We start from the raw sequence: 21,676 nt of genomic DNA, 5'->3' as shown, positions 1-21,676 counted from the left end.
AGGAACAATATTTCTAACTACCTGTCAAACGGTAAGGATCTGGATACTCATGAGGCTATGCATCCATGCTGGGTAAGGCGTCGTGGCCACATATGACAAGACCATGATGGGTCCCGGGGATGTGAAAATCTACTGCTTTAGAAACAGTTTTCTTCCTGCCACTAGGGTGCATGGTACACACATGCAGTGCTTAATTTGAGCCAGGGGTTTCCAGTGCTTAGCACCAGCACGTAATTGTCAACACTGGCACTTATGACAGTCTGTCACATGATGGCGCTGTCTGTTTGCTTTAAAGGTCTAGTTCTCCACCTCTATGTGGCTATAGCTGCCCTGGTTTCTGCTGAATTGACTTTAATTCACTCTTGTTTGTCTCTGGAAATTTGAAAAAAGGCTAACTGGTGCACTTATATGGCGTAGGTTCTGTCACTGTACACTTGGGTAAAAGCGGCCTCTCTGTTATGCTCTTTAGATAATGTTTTATTTATTTATTGAACAGATGGCTGTACGTTGTAGTAGAAGTGGCCTCACTGCTGTGCACCATAGATGGTGTTTTATTATTTGTTAAACAGATGTCCAGTTCTGACATTTAGATGACATTTATTTGGTTGTAGTTGGAGCCTATGTCTACATTAAAAAAAACTTGTACACTCATGTTGTGGTGGTGAGCCTCAGCAAGGCCTACCAGCGCTAGGGGTTCTCCCTTCTCTGCACAGAGTCCTCAGACCAATAGAAAGAAGTTGGAATAGAAGCTGGAATAGAAAAGACAGAGTTTATTAAACCTCATGAGGTGGAACTACATTCCCACAACACCCTTCGGTAATGTATGATGTAGCACACTGACTGGAAGGAGCTTGGTCCTTTTATTCCCACACAGGGGCTCAAATGAAGGCAGTACAAGTACAGAATGCTGGTTTTAAATACATATAAGGTCATACAGAGAGTGTGCTGGCAACAAGTGGGAGGGGCTGACAGTTAGCTAATTCTGGTGGACACATCCTGACAGTTACAAGTTGGGGACAGCTATAAGCTCAACTGAGCATGTGCGAAGCAGAAGAGGCTAAATATATCTCGTCTCTAGGCAGATTTCAAGAGCAGTTGACAGGAAGGTAGGACAGAGCACATGGCTAGCACATGGCAAACAAAATGGCTGACAAATGCAAAATGGATTCCACGAAACGGACAAGATAGTCTCTAAATACAAGATGTCTTCTGCTAATGCTTAACCTAATCACTGCTAAATTACAACACTGTTTGGAGACCACATCTGACACATCCCTGAGACATCCGAGTAAAATGTTGTTCTTCCCCTCTTGAGTCATGTGCATTTTTAGACCATGGTCTCCAGTGATATTAAACAGGTAAAATGGAAGACAGGCTTTCTATGTGCTAATTGCAGGTATTTCACAAAAGGGAATAAGAAACCTTTAATCACTCTCATCTAGTATTGGGGTGGGTGGAATGTTTGGTTCCTCCCACGGAATTGGTCTAATTTAGATCACTCTGTGTTACTCTTTAACGTGTAGTTCGGGCCTAATTCAGCAAATCACCATGTATAGGAATTTTCCTGCCGGCTTGGCTTCATAAAATGCTAACTCAGTTGGTTGTGAGTGGTTGCGGCCAGAGTGGTGCAGTCCAAGTAGATTTGCTGCCGTTTGAGTCAATTTTCTACTTGAGCAGCAGAAAAAATCAGGTCGAACAGCACCACGCTCTTGTGCAATGCATGGGGCCGTTTGTGCTGATTTTCAGTGCTGCTAGCAGCTCTAAATTGCAGCACGAGCTGCATATTTTCCACCTGTTGGCTAAATTCTGCTGAATCTCACTGATTTTTTATGTAACTCCTTAGAATTGCAAGGAGTCAAATTCCACAAGTTCCACCCACCCCTGATCATTTGCCCTTTTAATCTGAGTTTTATGTCAATCAAGACATGCTCCTGTCTATATGTTATGTTTCTGCCTCTTTGGAGGCTGGAAAAACAGGCTATAATGTTGTTATTAGGATGGATTTTTGGTTTAATTTAGACCTTACTCCGGACCAGCAATGTTCTTTGTAACATGTAGCGGTTATTACCCAACAAGTTCTAATCAATTATCACGCTTTCAGTGTCCTATGCTGAGAAGACATGATGGGAGCTTTAATCTTACTCACAGGATAAAACATAATGGATTGCACCCTCAGCACCCTAGTGACCTTTGTACTTCTTTTGGTTTTTGTTCCTGTATTTTTTAATCTCTATTCACTCTCTTGGTCTTCATACTATCTCTGGGGGAACAACTGCCATACCCAGGGTGGAGCAATGGGAGTACTGGCAAGATGTGCTCAGACAATGTTTGTGAACCTCTTTGCTTGCATGTAATTTCAACAATAGAATATGCATAGCAGCAATTTCACAGTCAGATGCTGCCTTTATCTCCACACTTGCCATTTACTATCTGGTGGAATTTATGTCCAGGTTAAGAATCGAAGAGAGGCAGGACGGAGGATAACAATAAAATTCTTTTGACTCTGTTACCTCCAGTCCATTGGCCGCCACCCATTATCAACACCCTGTCACCCACCTCTCAGCTCAGCTAGGAGCCCAAAAGATAATTTCAACAATTTCCTTTTTAGGTCTGTGGGTTGCCAAAACCTTTTGATTTTGCTAAAATGATATGTAGGGGCTTTCAACCAGATCTATTAATCCATTGGTCTCTTGTTTCATTCCCATTTGTCCCACTAACGCATACAGTACGGTGCATGAGGGTCAGCCCACTTCAGCCAGTGGCTAACTTCACTGTGAGTGATGGCATTCTGCTCTTTGACAAGGAGCACATCCACACACATAGTAGCTCCGGTCAGTGCCAGGGCTTTTTGAGACAAACTAAATATTTTTCTTTTTCCCAATATTTCTTTTATTTAATAGCAAAGGCCTGGCATCTGCCCCAACATAAATGGTTTTAAAAAACAATGACAAAACCAGCTTTGATAAAGCCAAAAGGCTGGTATCCAGTACCAGAGCTGTTGACCTTGCCAGTGTTTGCTTAGGAAAGGATACTCATGAGGATATGCATCCATGCTGGGGAGGGCATCGTGGCCACATATGACAAGAGCATGGGTCCTGGGCATGTGAACATTTACTGCTTTAGAGACAGTTTTCATCCCGCCACTAGGGTGCATAGTACACATAAACAGTGCTTAATTTGAGCCAGGGGGTTCCGGGACTTGGCAGCTGCACTTAATTGTCAACACCGGCACTTATGACAGTCTGTCACATGGTGGTGCTGTCTGCATAATTTAGAGATAAGCACAACAACAGTTGTTTATTAGATCAATACATATTAAACATGACTAACACCTGCCACACTAAACCACTCTTATAATTTTGAGGGCCAGGAATAGTCTGAATTGTCACACTTCGAAGAGTGTGGTGGTTAGTAGTTGTTAGTTGTGTGGATACTGTCATTGGCAGCGATGGCAGGGACTGTAGGCTGTGCAAACTACAGTGGCCTCCTGACGAAAGCCCTGGCACTTATCTTTTTACAAATTAGGCACTGACACTCGCTGATAATGGTTGTGAGCATATGGACTAGGAGTAATGGATCACCATAAATGTAACTTTATCCTTGTAAAACAGGCTTTAATGAAAACCCTGGGCTGCAGCTAAGGGATGCACACAGACGCTAAGCTATTCCTACTTTTAAATCACAGGGACTGCAAAACATAACTGCTTTTAAGATATTTTATATCGAAATAAAGCTTTGTTGACTGATTGACTGACTGGCAAAACATTTGTGATGGTTAGCCCCAACCCCTAAATAATGCCTGTGATTTAAACATATAAAAGTGAATTTTGAGACTTGTGTTTCTTTGAGGAAAAATGCGCTACCTGATTAAAAATGATGTATGGAAAGTGCATGGCTCTGTTTGTCAGACTCCTTGAAGAAATGGCATTTTGGTGTATTTAGAATAAGTAATCTTGGATATTAAATCAGGCTATACTGGGCAATTATCGTACCCCTGTTTCTCAATAAACATCTTTTATTCCTCTCTGAAAATTAACAATTTACCTACATTACTGGCAATCTTAAGCTCTTTCCCCAAAGCCAGTGCAATCGAATTATTGATCACTTGTGCTTTACGGCCGAGAAAGGAGAGTTAATTGTTTAAAACAAGGATTCTCTGTCTCAGAAACAGTATTAGCTGCATGGACTTGCAAATGCTGCCATAAATCGTTTATCTCAATTGTCGATCTCTCTTGTGCAGAAAGTCACCCTTTGAGTATTTTTAGATAATGGCCAATTATGTGAAAGGAAATAAAAAGGGCAGGGTGGGAATTGGGATGCTGTAAACCTATCAGTGAGATATTGCTTCAGCTGGCTGTGAGCAGAGGTAACAAGTGAGGTGCAATCAGAATTTAACACCTTTGATCCTTGTAAAATAGACAAGTTATGGTGTGTTTCACATACAGCACCCATACCAGCCAGCGTTGGGCGCTGAACAATTACCATAAGACATAATACAGAAAGCCCGCATTCACCCTGTACTCCTACCAGGAAATTGATTATATCCGACTTGTTATACCGTCTTTTTCTTACTAAATAACTATCGTCCAATTGTTTTCTGTTGATAACTGAGTTTAGCCTAAGTGGATGTGGGGAGGGGGGTGGGATGAATAGACTATTAAAGCTGGGACACCTGAAATGTTGAACAATATTGTTTAACTATGTGAAATCCAATGTACCCAACTGTTAAGATTGAAAAACGGATAAACATGATTAAAAAAAAAATGTTATGATGTGCTTATGATTCCGGGAGCTTAGGAATGTCTGCTTTGTATTTTTGGGTTCTTATGGATTTGCTGTACATTTCGACTTAAACTAAAGAGACTTGAATAGACAGTTGTCAGCTAAAATTTGTATTATAATTTCATCGTTCTTGTCAACCATGAATAGGCATGACAGTTACAGCAAGCTGGTGCAAGGCCATCCCCAGCGGGGAGAGATGCATGGACCAGAGAGGACATTATGCTCTAGGCCCTGTGCTCTCCAGGGTCCTGCTTTCCTTCATCAAAGTGTATTTAAAAATGTGTAAATTAAAGAAATTCTGCCATCTTCATTACATATAAGATAGCTTACGAGCACTGCCATTAAATGGTGTCAATTCCCTGTTGTCTCTTTTCCTCAACTATCTTTATATTAACACCTACAAAGAGATGCTTAATGAGCAGGGTAAAAACTGGAAATGCGTTAAGAGGGTATGGCATGGGCACGCATTAACTTTATGCCACAGGAAAAAATGGATGTACGTTGTTACAACGCATGCTTTTACTACGCATGCCTTTACAACGCAGGTTTTTCAATGCAAGTCGTTCCAACGATTTACGTTGGGGGGTGCTGGATAGTGAATAGTTTAATTTACTATTCCAACTCCAGTCCCCGTGGATAGTAGGGAAGGTGTTAGATAGTAAATTAAACTATTACCTATCTAGAGCGCCCCCCAGCGCAATTCGTTGTAATGACTTGCGTTGAAAACCTGCGTTGTAAGGCACTGCGTGGTAAAAGTTGCGTCGTAAAGGATGTTTCCCGGAGAAAATGAGGTTCTGTCCCAAATTTCTGTATGATGTACAGTTGCTCTACACCTCACCAATGGCACGGGTCTGAGTTAATGGGGTCCTCTCTGCTGAGTTCCCGCTAAGCAGGAGGTCTTGACAGGGGTGCCCCCTTGTACCGCTCCTATTTGTCCTCGCATTCAATCCTCTGGTGTGCCTCATTTGCACCGATGCACAGATAAGCGGATGGCAGTGTACTGACCAGCTTGATGACAAAATCGACACAGAGAGAAAGTGAGCGATATTAAATCATTTTTGTGTCCTCTTCTGTGACTTTGATCCGGGCCCGACCAAAGCATAGTCTTATGTCAATGGTCATCCCGGTTTTTCATTCTGAAAATCTGATAGAGGCCACTGGAGACTCTGGCTGACTGCAAACGAGGAAAGCGTCTCTCTGACATACTTAAACCTCAAGGTTCTTTAATGAAAACCCATAATGGGTACTCGAATTGCTTAACCTTATTGTACTTGGAACCTAAACTTCAGTTGGGAATTTTCCTCTGTGACCCTTCAAACGGTCAATTCTCAATCCAGTCGTATTGCCTTAAAAGGACAAATGATAAGACACATTTTAGCACTCTGTTGATCAACTGAGATTCCCATGTTGTGCTCAAATGAGTGAATGGTCAATATTCATACAGAAATATCTTTAGTGTGGGAATCCAGATTCAAAGCAGTGGACACAATGCGTCAAAGTGGATCAGACATGAACAGTTAACAGCATATCTTTTCAGGAAAGGGATCGCAGCAGTCAATTGCTTCCTCCAATTTTTTTTTTAATTAACATTTTATTGCAAAAAGAAACAAAAAGCAGAGCATAATCAGCAGTACAGTGATTCGTCAGCGTAAATGGCATCACATTGTAATTGAAGTGTGTATTACATAGATCAAGGCGGACTCAGTAGCAGGTCCCATCAAGGAATCAAACGAGATAACCCTGCATTTCACCACAACATGAAGACATCTACTATCAATAAAAACATTTGGGTACATTTATCGAGAGATTTAAGGTCGAGGACCTGACCTCTCCATTGCCATATCTGCGGATGGGGAACTGCAAATTTCACCCCTGAAAGCTTTCCAACCGCCCTATTTCCCACTTTTTGGGGCATCCCCATAGTTTGTAGACCATTTTTTCAGCAAGCATTGCCCTGTCCATCTCCGCCGTCCATCCCACCACCAGCGGACAATCTGGGGATCCCCATTTCATGGCAATGGCACGTTTTACAAGAAGGTATCCAAGGGCCAGCCATTGGCACTCTATCTCTGTGAGGTCAGTCGCCCCCCATATATTGAGAAGGCCCCCCTTAGCCGTCAGTGGAATCTGTTTGCCCAGTGCTGGAGCCATTTTATCAGTCGCCTTAGTCCAGAGAGTCTGGATTTTGGGGCAGTCCCAAAGAATGTGGAAAACCGCAACCCCTCAGACAATGGTCAGTCGGACGATTACCAAGTTTGGCCAATAGAGGACCTGCCATGTATGCCCTGTGAAGGATTTTGAGTTGTATCAGTCGGAAGCGGTGACTAATTGCAGATTCCCGTGGGGACATCAGTGCCGTTTGCCATTCTTCATCCTCTAGACTGTCTACATCCCTTTCCCATTTCTCCCGCACGGCCTGGAAGGAGTCAGGTAGATTATTACTAAGTTTGCGGTATGTACAAGAGACAGCTTTTTTCAGGAGAGGTTCAGAGAGTAGCCGATCTTCTAGAGGCGATGCCTCCGGGAGGGAGGAGAGATCAGGAATTGTTGTGAGGATAGCATGTTCGATCTGTAGGTATTGGAAAGCCTCCCCCTGTTAGAGTGAGTGCCTCTTTTGTAGGTCAGAGAAGGTCATGAGTGTCCCCTTGTGTAGCAGGTCACCTATTGTTGAGATACCTATCGTGTCCCACTTGTCAAAGCCCAAGTGGAAGCACAGGGAGCCGAGGGCCTGAGAGGTCCAGAGAGAAGTTGCCCTGGTGAATCTGTTGGCCCATCCCAGGCTCTTTGTGGCTCTATGCCAGATAGTCATCGTGTGGTGCATTGGACCTATGTAGCGGTTGCGGGTGGGTTTGCTGTAAAGTGCCCCCAGGAATCCCTCCGGACCGGTCTGGTACCTTTCCAGATGATAGGCCGGGTTAGCAGGAGACCCATGGATCCATGAATTTGTGGCTACCAACTGGGACGTCCAGTAATATAAACGCATATCAGGCAGTGCGATGCCGCCATCATACCACCCCTTAGTAAGCTTGCGGAGCGCAATACGCGCGGCCTTCCTGTCCCATAAAAATAGATGCAAGTCTCCCTCCAGCGTAGTAAAGAAGGAATCAGGAATAGGGAAGGGGCAATTTTGAAAGGCATAGAGGAAGCGCGGAAGTGCAAGCATTTTAAACAGGGCGGCTCTGCCGGGGAGGGACAAAGGCAGAGATCTCCAGTGGGAGATGTCGTCATGCAGTCGCTGTAGTGGGCCCTTCAAATTATGATAAAAAAAAAGTTTTGGGTCAGGGTGACAAAAATCCCGAGATATTTAAAGCCATCCAGCGCTAAGGGGATAGAATAGCCACGTGGAAGCCTCGGAGGAGGTCCATGTAACATATAGAGAACCGATTTGGACCAGTTGATTGCATAGCCGGAATATTTACCGAAATTCGTGATTACATGACAAAGGGCGTTAATGGACGACACCAGAGAGGCCATATAGACCAAAATGTCGTCCGCATATAGAGAGATCTTATCGACAGTATTGTCGTTCCACTTGAGACCTCGAATGGAAATGTCAGTACGGACCCAGTGTGCCAACGGTTCCAGAGTGAGGGCGAAAAGCAGGGGCGACAGGGGGCAACCCTGCCTGGTCCCCCTATAGAATGGAAATTTTCGGGAAGTGTGACCATTGACTCGTACCTGCCCCCACAGATCGGTGTATAGCAGCCTTATCCACTGTATAAATTTAGGTCCTAAACCGTAGCGTGCGAGGACTTCAAAAAGATACGTTCATTCGATGGAATCGAAAGCCATCGAGGCGTCCAATGATAGGATCGCAGCCTCCTCCTCAATATATGGCATCCTAGCCAATACATTATTGACCCTGCGGATATTAAGGGCCGTATTGCGGTCCGGGAGAAATCCCGACTGGTCTACATGGATCAAAGAGGGAAGTACGGCTAGGAGCCTTGTCGCTAGGAGCTTGGCAAGCACCTTTGCTTCAGAGTTGATTAGCGAGATAGGTCTGTAAGAACTACAGTCAGTGGGGGGTTTGTTTGGCTTATGAATGACCATTATCGAAGCCAGCCTTGGTCGAGCGGTAAGGTGCCAAGTTCGTAACTTTCCACAAACATGTTTTTCAGATGGGGTGTTATGCCCAAGGCTGTAGCCTTTAGGAGCTCAGTTGGAGCTTCCTCCATTTTTTGAGGTGAACTCCACATCAAAGTCCAGAATTTGAGGCAGAATAAGAGTTGTCATGGCTCCCTGACATTTCTTCTGCCTCAGAATGCTCACAGCACGTGGAGAAGATTCCAATACACCTTAGTCCTAGGTAGCATTTTTGATGCCATAATATTCATGCCATTAAAAATTGTTTACTAGGGGAGCTGGGGTGAGATGCGGCTCACTCTACTTCAAGTTCAATTTTTGTGTTGTAACACCTCCATCTCCTTGCCTCTTGTTATGGCTTCTTTTTGTACTGTTTGCCCTTTTTCTCTGCATGATTATATACCACGCACACAGGCTCGTTTGTGTGATATGTGTGATATGTCACACTGAAGTGGGCAACATGGATGTTTATCAGAAAACGTCCAAAAGGAATATCATGTACTGTGAAGGCACCAGCCTTCATGAGATGTAGCAAGATTCCACAAAGCACTCAAAGTACTCAGTAGCAGAGTCTCTCTCAGGTTTGCAGCCTTCAATTCTTCTCCAAGCATGCTGAACCTTCCTTTGGCTCTCTGATATTCACACAATAAAGAAAGATGTCCAACTGAGGACTTCCTTGATTCTGCCTCTTTCGATTGATGGATTTTGTGCTGAAGAAGGAAAATCTTCATGCTCCATCAAGAAGGAAGTTCATAATTCCATTCTTGACCTCAGGGATTGAATTGGATACCACATATGCCTCCAAGCAAACATCTACCATGTAATAAGAGAGCAACTACACCTCACTAAGTGCCTGATTACGAGTTTGGTGGACAGGTTACATCATCACAAATGTGACGGATATCCCGTCCGCAGTATTACTGGTTCCATTATTATCTTATTTGCTGGTTCTGTACTACTGAAACACCTATAATTGGATTCTTTTATGCTAATGTTTTTTTTCTTTTTCATGTTTACTCTTGCTTCTAATGTATGACATGTAAAGCTCTCTGATACCCGCAAGGGTCTTGTTCGTGCTATATAAAACCTTCAAATAAATAAATTATATTCCATTGAATATAATGGAACTCGTAATATGGCGGATGGGGTATCCGTCACTGTTTTGATGGCGTAACCCATCCGCCAAACTCGTAATGAGGCCATAAGTGTTCTTTTCTCTAAGCTCAGATCACACACTTTGAGACAATGTCACAGTCTGGGGCAACCTCACACTCCAAATTGATTTCATAGTCTGAAGTATCTAATGACTCCGGATAAAGGCACATTTCCTGATCCTCAATGAGATATATATTCATCTAATTTGCCTTTGGATGGATCCTAGGTGGCCTTTAAAGCTCTACATCACTCCATACACCCACGAGGTAGTAAAGGAGATTTTCCGTACTCTGGCTACCACTAGGGCTGTTACTATGTGGTTTAGATAAATAAAAAAAAGCTGTACACCAGAGAAAGACTTTGTTCTCTCAGGATAATATTCAATTGGACTTTGTTAATATCTTAGAAGTCGCATATCCACAGTCACATAGAAATGTTTTCTGAGGTTTACAGAGGATCTCCTCAGAGGCCAGACTTGACCCTCAAAAAATATTTAATGATGATCTCCTGGTATTTAGCGAAGTCATCAGTGCGCCTTTACTAATGTAACGTTTAAGAGCCACCACTAAGAGTAATAGAGCTCCTGTTGTTGTGATTATGTTAACAAACACACATGTAAGGTTGGGGAATGCTAACATAACTATTGCATAGAATGTGTATAAGATCAGACTGAAAGAATGCAGGCGTGTGAACCTGATACAAGATTAGTGAATAAATATCTAGGGTTTTTATATGCAGAATAGTGTATCCTTAAAGTTTGTGATACCTCTGTTTGCCAGTGGATATCATGAACTTGGTGTTCTCTTGGGCTTGGCGTGAGTATTGATCATGAAATTCTACAATTATGCTTATGCTTATGTGCAATTGGAGGTCCCATCGAATTTAAGCTACTGGAGGTTTTTGTAAAGTATTGAATTTAAAACATCACCCATGAAACCTAATTTAATGAGATGTAGACTCTCTGGCTCCTTTCCTCTTTCTGACCATGACCATGTCTCTGTGCAGGTTTGTTTTCATGATTGGCACTTCAGTGGCGCTCGCTTTCAGCGCCATGTTAAAGAGAGGAGTGACTCGTCTCCAGCTGCTGCGTAAGATTACCTGGAGAACTCTCGTCCTTATGGTCATAGGTCTTTGCTTCCTCAACTACGGCCCTGCGGATGGTCCTTGTAAGTACATAGCTGCCAACATTCTGTTCGTTCCTACCTCCATACACATGATTTACCTGGACAAAAAGCATCCCTTCAAGGTAAGTAGATATGGAGCTAAGAATGGTAAACCTATACTTACCATTATGCATACTACACCGATTTTCTGGTTTTCGGTAGTCTGGGGACAATAATAGTGCATGTCAATATTTTAGTGTACGATATTCTGCCATATAGATCCTAAATGGTACGTCTTTCGAATGTCACCTGTAGACAGTGGATCATGAAGTGTGATTTAGCATGATGGTAGAGAACTAACAAAAAAGATAGCTGGAAGGTTACTGCAGGACAACGTTGTGAATGTATTTTTTTAGGATGTACTAAATAAGACAATTTATGAGTGCGAAATAAACACAATGAGACGACTAGCACTTTCACAATCATGGTCGAAAGTTAGAGGTGTCTCAAGTGCAAGCAATTAAAATGAATGAAACAAAAGGAGCTGTAACATTCAGAAAACAAGACGGGTGTACCAAATTTCCAGCAACGCAGCGCTCAATTCTGCCAATAGAAAGGTGGAACACTGTTAATTTTAGGGCATATAGTTAGTGTGCCTTCTCTAACACCATCTAACTTTCAATCAGCGCTGCTGTTCACTGCACCGATGAACAATTTCTGAAAGGTATGCCTTCTAAGATCGGACAGTGCTATCTAAAATATGAGTCCCTAAAAGGTATTCCAAATTGTCTTGGTGAAACTACTAGATCTGGGGGTCCCATGAGCTTATTTATTTATTTATATGCTTGTAAAGCGTTAGACTCGACTCCCGAAGGAGTATCTCTGCGCTTGGTTCAACCATCAGACTGAATGGACAGTGCTCTCAGGATCCAACAAAGAGGGAGACGCTATATTTAAAACAGAAAGGTCTTCAACAATTTTCTGAAGGCTAGATGATTAGTGCATAACCTAAGAGTAGCAGGCAGTCTGTTCCAGAGACTGGGGCCCAAAAACATGAGCTTCGCGAGAGTGCCTGTCCACTCTTCACCTTCCTGCCCTGTCAAGCAGATCCTCGTCACTTCAGAGGCATGGTTTGTATATGATCTTCCTGAACAGTTCTTTGTGTTCAGCACAGATCTTTCCCTGTCATGCCAATCTGGGACATACCTGCCAATGTTTGCATCCAATCAAACACATTATAAACAGCTGTGTGTGTGTGTGGAGGGGGGGGGGGATTTGCAACTTTGGACTACGGTTACAAATTAAAAGATGCCCATCTTTTAGTGCCAGAAACGTTTACATATAAGGGCTATAGATGAAAACCTGACATATTGTGCAGTCTGATTGCAAATGTTTCCATGTAAACAGGGAAACCAAAAAACTGTTTGTTTCTGCTGTTTGGTTACATTACATAGTAATAATAATAACCATGAAAATATGTCTAAGATGACCTTTAAAATGACCTTTAAGTATGACATTTTGTATTTTTTTGTCTTTGAATTGCTTTAAGGTGCTTTTGAATAGGTCTAACCTGCTTCTGCCATCTAAATTCTCTATCTTTTATCCCTCCACTATCCTTTTCAATCAAACTTAACAGACTAACATGTTCACTTCTCAAATTCCATATTTCATATTCAACTATAGTAATATACTGCCCAAATAACTGAATAACATATCTACTACTCAAATTACTTGATATTAACACTATACTAATTTTCAACACTAATCCTTTATGGGTTCCGGAGTGGCGTGCTACTCGCCAGAAAAGCGCTTCAACACCCATCAGGGGTAACAAGTGCTATATGAATGCAAATCTTTCTTCCCCTTTTATCCATCCGCTATCCTTCTCACTCCAAGTAACAGACTAATATCCACCACTGAAATTACCTCATATTTCACCATAATAATTCACCACTAATCCTTTATAGGCTTCCTAAATAGAGTGCGTCAACAAGCGAGCGATAAATAAATACAAACCTTTGTCCTCCTCTATCCTTCTGCTATCATTCCAAATCCAAATAACTGACTAGCCTATCCACTACTTAAAATGTACTTGCATGTTTCACTATACTAATTCAACACTAATCCTCTATGGGTCCCGGAGTAGCGTGCTACCCCCGATAAAGCACTTTGACGCCTCGTCAGGGGTAGTAAGCGCTATATAAATGCAATTACAATACAATACAATACAATGTGTATTATTCTAGGATTGTCATCTTCACTTGCAATTTAAAGTAATTTTTATGTTCACAGAAATATGGTCTTTTACTTTTTGAGCTTGATTAAATGTTATAATGTTATGTAAGCCTACGTTGTACCACGTACATTGTTATGACACATAATGCATAGGGAGCAGACTGAATTTAATTGCTTGCACAGTCACCCATCCTTCAAATCCTGAAAATATGTACAATGTAAACGGAACTCTTTAGCCATAATGAAGGTCCCTTTCTTGATGGGCTGCGTGGTTATACCACTGCCAACGAAGTCATATACTTAAAAGTACCAATCGAAGGATAGCTAACACTTGTATAAAGCCATAGATTACTATGGTTGGTTTGGGAAAGGGTTGTGGATGCGCTACGCTTTTTAAAAATGTAACTGCATGAAGCCAAGATGGACAATGGGCAGTTAGTCGATTAAGTGGGCAGATGTTCATGCTGTCAGATGGAAGGTGGCTGCAGGTCTAAACTGTGACCCCAGAATGGCCACTTTTAGCAGAATTCTAGTCTCTCCAATCAAACAATCCGGGGAATTATAAGCGTGCAACTCATCCGTGAGGGTCTCAAGGCGCTGTGTGGAGGGGGGTAAGCAATCGCTGCCCTTTGTCTCGAGGACCAAATGCTGTTTATTTTCAAAATGACTTGTAGGGCCTTCAGAAAGCTATCAGAGTTCAGGCAGAGACCGACTATGTTGAAGGAAGTTAGGTATGATTAACAAAATAACATTTTATTCTGTGGGATACCTTTTTTGCTTGTGTTTTGAGAAGATCTCTAAATCATTGGTTTAAGAGGCTAAAACAGAGGTTTATTGATGGAAGTATGAACTACATATTGAGTTCAGTCTGAAATTAGAATGGGGGCCATAGCATAAAAAATGCTCCCAGCTCAAAGCAATCAAAAGTTACATAAACAAGCATTTGCAATGCAATCGGTCTCGTCTTTGGCATCTTATATGGATTTTCCTATGCAGCACGTTATTGTGGGTACTGCAACATTTACTGTTCTAATGTGCACAAAGCAGGGAAAGGGTGCGGTACCACAGGCTGTCACTAGGTGTCCCTTTGGGCCACTTTTGGTCACATAAGGGACTGCACCCTTATTTTATCAATTAACAAAGTAAATCGGTGCAGCGATCTGGGAGATGGGGTGGGCAAGCAGTGTTCTGGGAAGACAGCAAAGAGAGTTAAAATGAGGGCACTTCAATACAAATGAAGTGTGTATTGAACAAACGGAAAAACGAGTAAAAGGATCAGTGCCTTGGAGGGTGGTGTGGTCTGCAAGCAGTGTTGTGGGAGGGGTAAGGGGGAGTCACAGGGAGTGTAAGGGATTGCAAGGGGCATGTGAGCAGTGTTGTGGGATGGGTGAAAGGGGGGCATGGGGTGATTAAGGAACGGCAAGCAGCCCGAAGTTTCATGCACAAGTAAACAGAACACTTAACGAGCAGAGGCAAGCAAAAAAAAAGATTGCTCTCAAAGTATCACTAACATGAAGAGTAAGAACAAATGTTGCAGGGGCAGTCCTCACAGGAGGATCCATAATTAAAAAAAGGAGGTAATACTAATTGTATTCACAATGAAAAGTCAGCATTTCTAAAGGACAGTAAGAGGACCAATTGAAAAATATGGGTGTTTTTTTAAGCCCATGTCCTAAATATAGCATGTCTAGAAGAGATAGCGCATGCAGCCTAATAATACAGCCACATAATTTTCCATTTCTTGCAGCATATCTTACACAACCCTGTCACCTACTTGGTGCGACCTTGCGGTATAACTCCATTGGCCCAGATCATAAGCCTCGATCAATCTGAAAGGCTGCAAGAAAACTGTGATGCTCAGTACAGTGCATTCCACAATCAAAGGGAGTAGGTGTCTATATATGGATGAGCAACCTAGATACGTTTATTTTAGGAAAGCTTTACTGAATTCAGTGATTTATTGCCTGAGTATACCTCAATAGGCTTTTAAATTACCCTCATCCACTGTACATGGATCTCTTGCTATCAAGACTTATCCCAAGGCTGTTTCTCTTTGGAGGTAGTACAGCGTTGCTCCACTAGGCACCAGCGGCATAAATTAAGTCCTTCTTTCCATGCCAAACCATTAGTGGGCTCATTGGGACCAGGGCGTTTAAAGGCAGGGAAAGACCAACCAGGCAGTGAATGCCGACCACATCACCTGATGTCCAGTGTGCGTGTGGGATTGAACAGGTCTTGGACTGTGTCCGATCCTACAAGTGCAGTTTAGAACTAGAGCCCAGCCCTTTGTTTGGGAACTCAACACAGCCTCTCTGGCCTCCTTTTGTGCATGTGTTCACCTCCTCCGCCAGATCGCTGGTTGCTGTCCTCATGCAGTCTCAAGTATAAAACTGCATAAGAGAAAATCATGGATTGGTTTGAGAACTCTGCTCTTGCGAGCCCATGTTTTCCAGAAAGTGCAGAGGTGGGATGATTAAGGGCATAACCAATCACGCTGTGGCTTCATTTTAAAGCTACAGTGATTGGAAATACCATCATGTGACATACCAGGGGAGGAAGTTAGAGCCCGGCAGCCAGCCCTGCACTCTATGTTGAGCAAGAGAAGGATGGGTGTCAGGAACAAAGATTTGACTCCTGTTCCCTGACAAATCGGCCCACACCTGCAAACGCAGCAATGCCACTGAATAATAAACGTGTGATCCCTCCCTCGGGCCACCATGCACTCCAAACATGTATCACTCCTTTTTAGGTCGAACCTAGTGCAGCGCGCATGCGCTACCCTATGGGAGGCTTCTTGTAAGCATTTCAAACTTCCCAGAGACTTTTACGTGTCATTTTGTTAACTCCCACACATTTTATTGGCCATTGCGTATGGCTTTCAAAATTGAAAGCACGCAAATGGCCAAAGGCAGGTGCATGTCCCGCCTTTTCTCTAAACGTTCACTCCATGGCCTTTGGGTCTCAGGAGAGAGCAGTGGTGTGCAGGGTGCCAGCTGCATTCCTGGATCATGTTACTAATTAACCCAGCACGGTTGCTTTCACTTTCGCAGCCGATCTTGTTTTCAGTTCCATACACAATTGTGGGGCTATCTCGGGGCCTTTATGCTCTGGTGCTGCTTCTGTACCAATCAGATTAAATTATTGATGGTTAGCCCGACCAAAACATTCTCTCAAAACGCTTATAGACTATCACCCCTTCCCCAATCGCACACGCACAAGTGCTGTCACTCACACCAAGTTTAAAACATACTGACACACACGCACCTACATACATACAGACAGACACGCAGAGCTGACAGCATCCTCTAGCTAACTCTCTTGATTATCCCTGTGCCGAAGGCGTGAGAAATAGGACTGAGACCTTTTTTTTTTTTTTGCAGAGTTTTATATAGCGCGAACTAGAACCGAACCGAATCAGTTATCAGAGCGCTTTACATAGCACCGGTTACGTTACATGAGGACACACTTTCATTTTTTTAGGCACGGGGAGATTAAGTGATTTGCCCAGAATCACAGGGGGTTTTTGGCATCGTTACCGAGACTCGAACCCAGATCCCCAGGTCCGAGGACGAGCGCCTTAGCCGTTAGGCCATAGCCGTTAGGCCAACCTCTCTCCCCTAGAGAAACGTCACCTTAGTAACATTAGTATTAAAAGAATCCTTCCATTGTTTACACAGAAAAACGGTGATGGGCGTGTTTGACACAGTGGCGCAGCACATAAAAAGTAGTGCCCGAACAAAGAGCAGCCGGGAGGCGCTGGAAAGGCTCTATGTACCAGCCTCCAGTTAGGGCAGCCCTCTTTGCCCGTAGTGAGGCCACCGGCCACTAGAGCTCTCTCCTAACTTGCCACCCGCCCAGTCATAAAATGTACAGCAGCCTTACAGCCAGGATCACTGGATATAATACCGGATCTATATTTACATAAAACAAAACGATATAAGAGAAGCCCAAAGTATAGCGACATAAACAGTTTCTTTACATTCTTTTACTCCAGCGGCGACTGCTACTTTGTTGACAGTCGCACTACTCAATGACCAGCTGTCATTTAGCTGCACAGATTTTTTTCTCGTTCTTATAAAGTGTGTTCATTTTCTGTCACTAGTGTCTGATGACTACTTATATTAACCGCATGCGTGCGGGCGGAATTCCGCTCGTACGCTGAGATTTTTAAAAGCGCACTTTACGTGACGAGCTTGGCTCGTCATCAGCGTGCGAGGAGGCTACCTCATGACGAGCCCAGCTCGTCATCAGCGTGGAAGGGGTTAAAGAAACACTGAGAGCTGGCGCCTAATGTGATTGACACATCCTCTTTGTGCCCATTTTACAAGGCGTTGTAAAACTCGTCAATCTCCACCATTAAACAGATGAAAAGCCAAACTGCTTTAATACTGGAGTCTAAAGGAAATACTTGTATACTTCTCTGTACAATCCGTCTATGGCCACACAAAGACAAAGTAACAGGAGAGCAAATTCCGTTCATCATTCTTCTTCGAGTAATAGGAACATTTTGCTACTAGTCCAGAGGAGAAACTCGGGGACTGTGGTTAGTTTGTCAGCAAAATACCGGCTGTTTACTTCAGCATCGCTGTGTCCCACTATCAAGCACAGAAGAAACAAGCATTGGCATAGCCAACAGGTCTCGCTTTTGGGACCTTATAAGTATATAGTTATGCAGCACAATATCCTTGGTGTAACAACATCAACTGTTGCATGCATGGCTAAACACTTATAAGGTCCCAAAGACGAGACTTATTACCTATGCTAATGCTTGTTTATTGTGGTATGTAGTACTATATATGTATTATTGTTATTATTACTATAGTCAAACATACAAGAGCAGGCTTCAGTCCACATTTCACCTAGGACCCACTAAAGCTGGACCGCGGAAAGGGGAGAAGGGTAGGCGGAAGCTGGGGCACCCAAAGGTGTACATTAAAACACAAGGCAAGCAAGATGTTGCAACCACCATGCCATCATGATAAGTGTAGTGACTGCACTCCGTAGGACAGCACTGAGTGGACTCCACGAGGGAGGGGTTGACACGTTCCATAACTTTCAAATGTCACCAACCCCCACTAGCTTATCCATCATATTAAATGCTCACTTTTACTGAAAATTAAGAACACCATTCAAAGTGTTCTAAAATGACATCAGCAGCGTTTTTCCTTGATCAAAACAAAGGCCTCTGAATCTGCTGTCAGGGGCATGCATGAAGAGCCTCACAAAAAATGTAAATAAAGACATTTGCAGGAATATTACATCTTTATGTCTTAAGTGTGTAGACTGCTTACAACATAATAGATTCACTTCATAAATTACAGTTTTTGTTTGTGAAGAGCAGGTCCCACCGTTGTTGATATTAGGAAATATGGTATGGGGCATTTTCGTGTAGCAGTGTGTGAAACAGTCTGGTGAAAAGTTAAACGTAAGCAATCCCCCTATTGACAAATTTTACTCATGGAATACATTTCCCATGTTTCTTTCAAATGTTCCTGCTAGTTACTATATATATCGCCAAAAGTCACCCAGGCCAATATTTACGCTTTATTTTGACTGAAGTCCTTTTTGGTTTAAAGAAAGCTGTACACTGTTATGTAGCAACAAGAAATTGGATACTAATAGAATAGATTCAAAATGCCTTTGTCATCTGAGCCTATGTGGAGTGAATTCTTATGGTGTTACAGAGGTTTATTTGCTACGTGAAGCAACTTAACATTAAGAAATAAGAATACATGTAAGAAATGGTGTATGCATAGAAGCAAAAAATGTATTCCTTATTTATGTAAGAGATTAATCCATTTGGTGCTGTTCAAGAACCGTCTAAAACTGTAAACTGAGGAGGGACAAGGCTTCTGTTTCTAATTATTTGTTGGTTGAGGTGCTCATACTTAACATAAATGATTCATGAGAAAGTTGGAGGACAATTGTTATATTTTCATTGTATGCACCTGCCTTACGGTTTCACCATAAATGACCACTGGAGGGAGCTAAATTGAAATAAATAGTTTTGTTTCCGGGGAAAGAGAGGCTGAACAGCCAAATTTGCCAGAGGCTTGAAAAATTCTCTCCTGCCAAACAAAAAAGTGAGGGGTGATCACCATAGTGAGCAAGAAAGCTAACCTAATCCTAAACACCTCCCGTACGGATGAGGAAGGCAGAGTACTACTCGCAAGCCTGGCCAGAGGAGATGAACGGATACATATAGCCAATATTTACGGCCCCAAAGCAGAGGACAAACACTTCTGGCAGGAAGTAGGCATGATGCTCGGGGAAGTCCCTCAAGATGAGCTTCTTTTAGTGGCAGGCGACATGAACCAAGTTTGGGACCAGGCAACAGACAGACACCCACACAGAACTAGCCACGAATCACAAAACACCAACACCCTGAAAAACCTCTGTGCCAAGCTCCACCTCGCCGATCCATGTAGACTTCAACACCCAAGCGCAAGGGAGTACACCTTTTACTCACACCCACACAACTCCTACAGCAGGATAGACTATATACTGATGTCCAGCACACACACCTTATAGACCACACTGAAATAGCGCCGATAACCATATGAGACCACGCACACATCACACTGTCACTGAGCGGAAGACACAATGAGAAACCAACGAGCAGATGGAGATTGAACAGCGACATCCTGCAGAACCCCAGCAATGTGAAAGAAATTGAAGACACCATACGAGAGTACCTGGACCACAACAACAATGACGAGGTGGAGAAGAGCACTATCTGGGACTCCCTAAAAGCGACATTGAGAGGGAAACTGATAAACATCAAGGCCAGAATGAACCGCGGTAGAAACAAGAAAATCAAGGACCTAGAAGAAGAGATTGCCCTTTTGGAAAAGGGGCACTGCGCGAACCTGACAGACAGGAACACCCTAACGGCCCTAACCAAAAGGAAATATGAACTAAACAAGATCCTCAGCGAGAGGGCAGGTACGTGGATAAATAAATTCAGGGCAATAAACCTATGCACAGCCAACAAGGCGGGGAAACAACTGGCGTCTTACCTGAAGGCAAAACAGAGGCAGCACACAATCGCGCCCATAACTGACAAATCAAACAAATCACAAACAACAAACAAGGGTATCCTAGAGGTCTTCAGACAATTTTACCAAGAACTATACTGCGCTGACAAAAACCTAGACACCGATGGAGGCTCAAGCCTACTCAGCAAGACCAACCTGCCAGCCCTCACAGCGGCACAAAGAGATACACTTGAGGAAGACATAATGGACGCGGAAATCGACGCAGCAGTCACCCAACTCAAACCCAACCAAGCTCCCGGACCGGATGGGTACACGGCAGACTTCTACAAGACATTCATCGGCCAACTAAGACCCATCATGGCTGCAACCTTCACGTAATGCATTCACAGGGGCAGAGTGACAGACTCCATGGCCGAAGCCAACATCATTGTGATACCCAAAGAAGGGAAAGATCCGCAATTTCCACAAAACTACAGACCTATATCCTTAATCAATGTAGATTGCAAAAAATACGCGAAAATCCTGGCAAACAGACTGAACAGGGTCCTACCACTACTCATCCACGACTCGCAAGTGGGCTACATCAAGAACAGACTTTCCCAGGATAACACGCGACTACTATGCCATCTCATCAACCACACAACACACAGCGAGGACCAGGCAGTAATGATAGCTCTAGATGCCGAGAAAGCCTTCGACAGAGTATCATGGCCCTTCCTCAACGCATGCATGGAGAAATTCGGACTAGGTACAAAATACAGAACAATGGTAATGTCCCTCTACAACAAACCAAGAGCAAAGGTGGTGGTAAACGGGTGCACATCGGAGACACTAACGCTGGAAAGAGGCACAAGGCAGGGCTGCCCCCTATCACCCGGTCTCTTCCTCCTGGCACTAGAACTACTACTAGCCAGAATAAGAAACAACAAAGACATAACCGGTGTCAAAATAAAAAACAAGACGGTGAAACTCGCTGCCTACGCAGACGATATCCTCATCACCACCACAGAGCCCACCTCATCAATCACAGCCCTAATGGAGGCTATAGGAGAATACGCAGCAGTCTCGGGATACAAGCTCAATAAGGACAAGTCGGAGTGTAAGCCAATGAACGTGCACACCACTAAAGATGTACTGGGCCGGTCGGGCTTAGCCTGGCAAAACAAACCGCTCAAATACCTAGGCCTACTCTTCGGCAGGGACCTAAAGACAACACTGGAACACAACGAAGAGGCCATCCTGAAAAAGATAAAGGAGAGACTGGACACCTGGTCGCCCAAATACATAAGCTGGTGGGGCAGGATTGAAAAGATCAAG

General features: G+C 43.4%; 1 protein-coding gene across 1 annotated transcript in view; it reads left to right on the top strand.

The window, feature by feature from the left end:
* Positions 1 to 21,676, top strand: part of LOC144754754 (heparan-alpha-glucosaminide N-acetyltransferase-like) — a 1,466,120-nt gene that overhangs the window by 842,295 nt on the left and 602,149 nt on the right. Inside the window, exon 10 of the mRNA XM_078642945.1 lies at positions 11,029 to 11,189. Coding sequence (XP_078499071.1) covers positions 11,029 to 11,189 — 161 coding nt within the window. The remainder of the gene's footprint in view (positions 1 to 11,028; positions 11,190 to 21,676) is intronic.

This window comes from Lissotriton helveticus, chromosome 5_1 (assembly GCF_964261635.1).
Source record: "Lissotriton helveticus chromosome 5_1, aLisHel1.1, whole genome shotgun sequence".
Lineage (NCBI taxonomy): Eukaryota > Metazoa > Chordata > Amphibia > Caudata > Salamandridae > Lissotriton > Lissotriton helveticus.
This window is presented reverse-complemented; position numbering and strand designations above follow the sequence as displayed.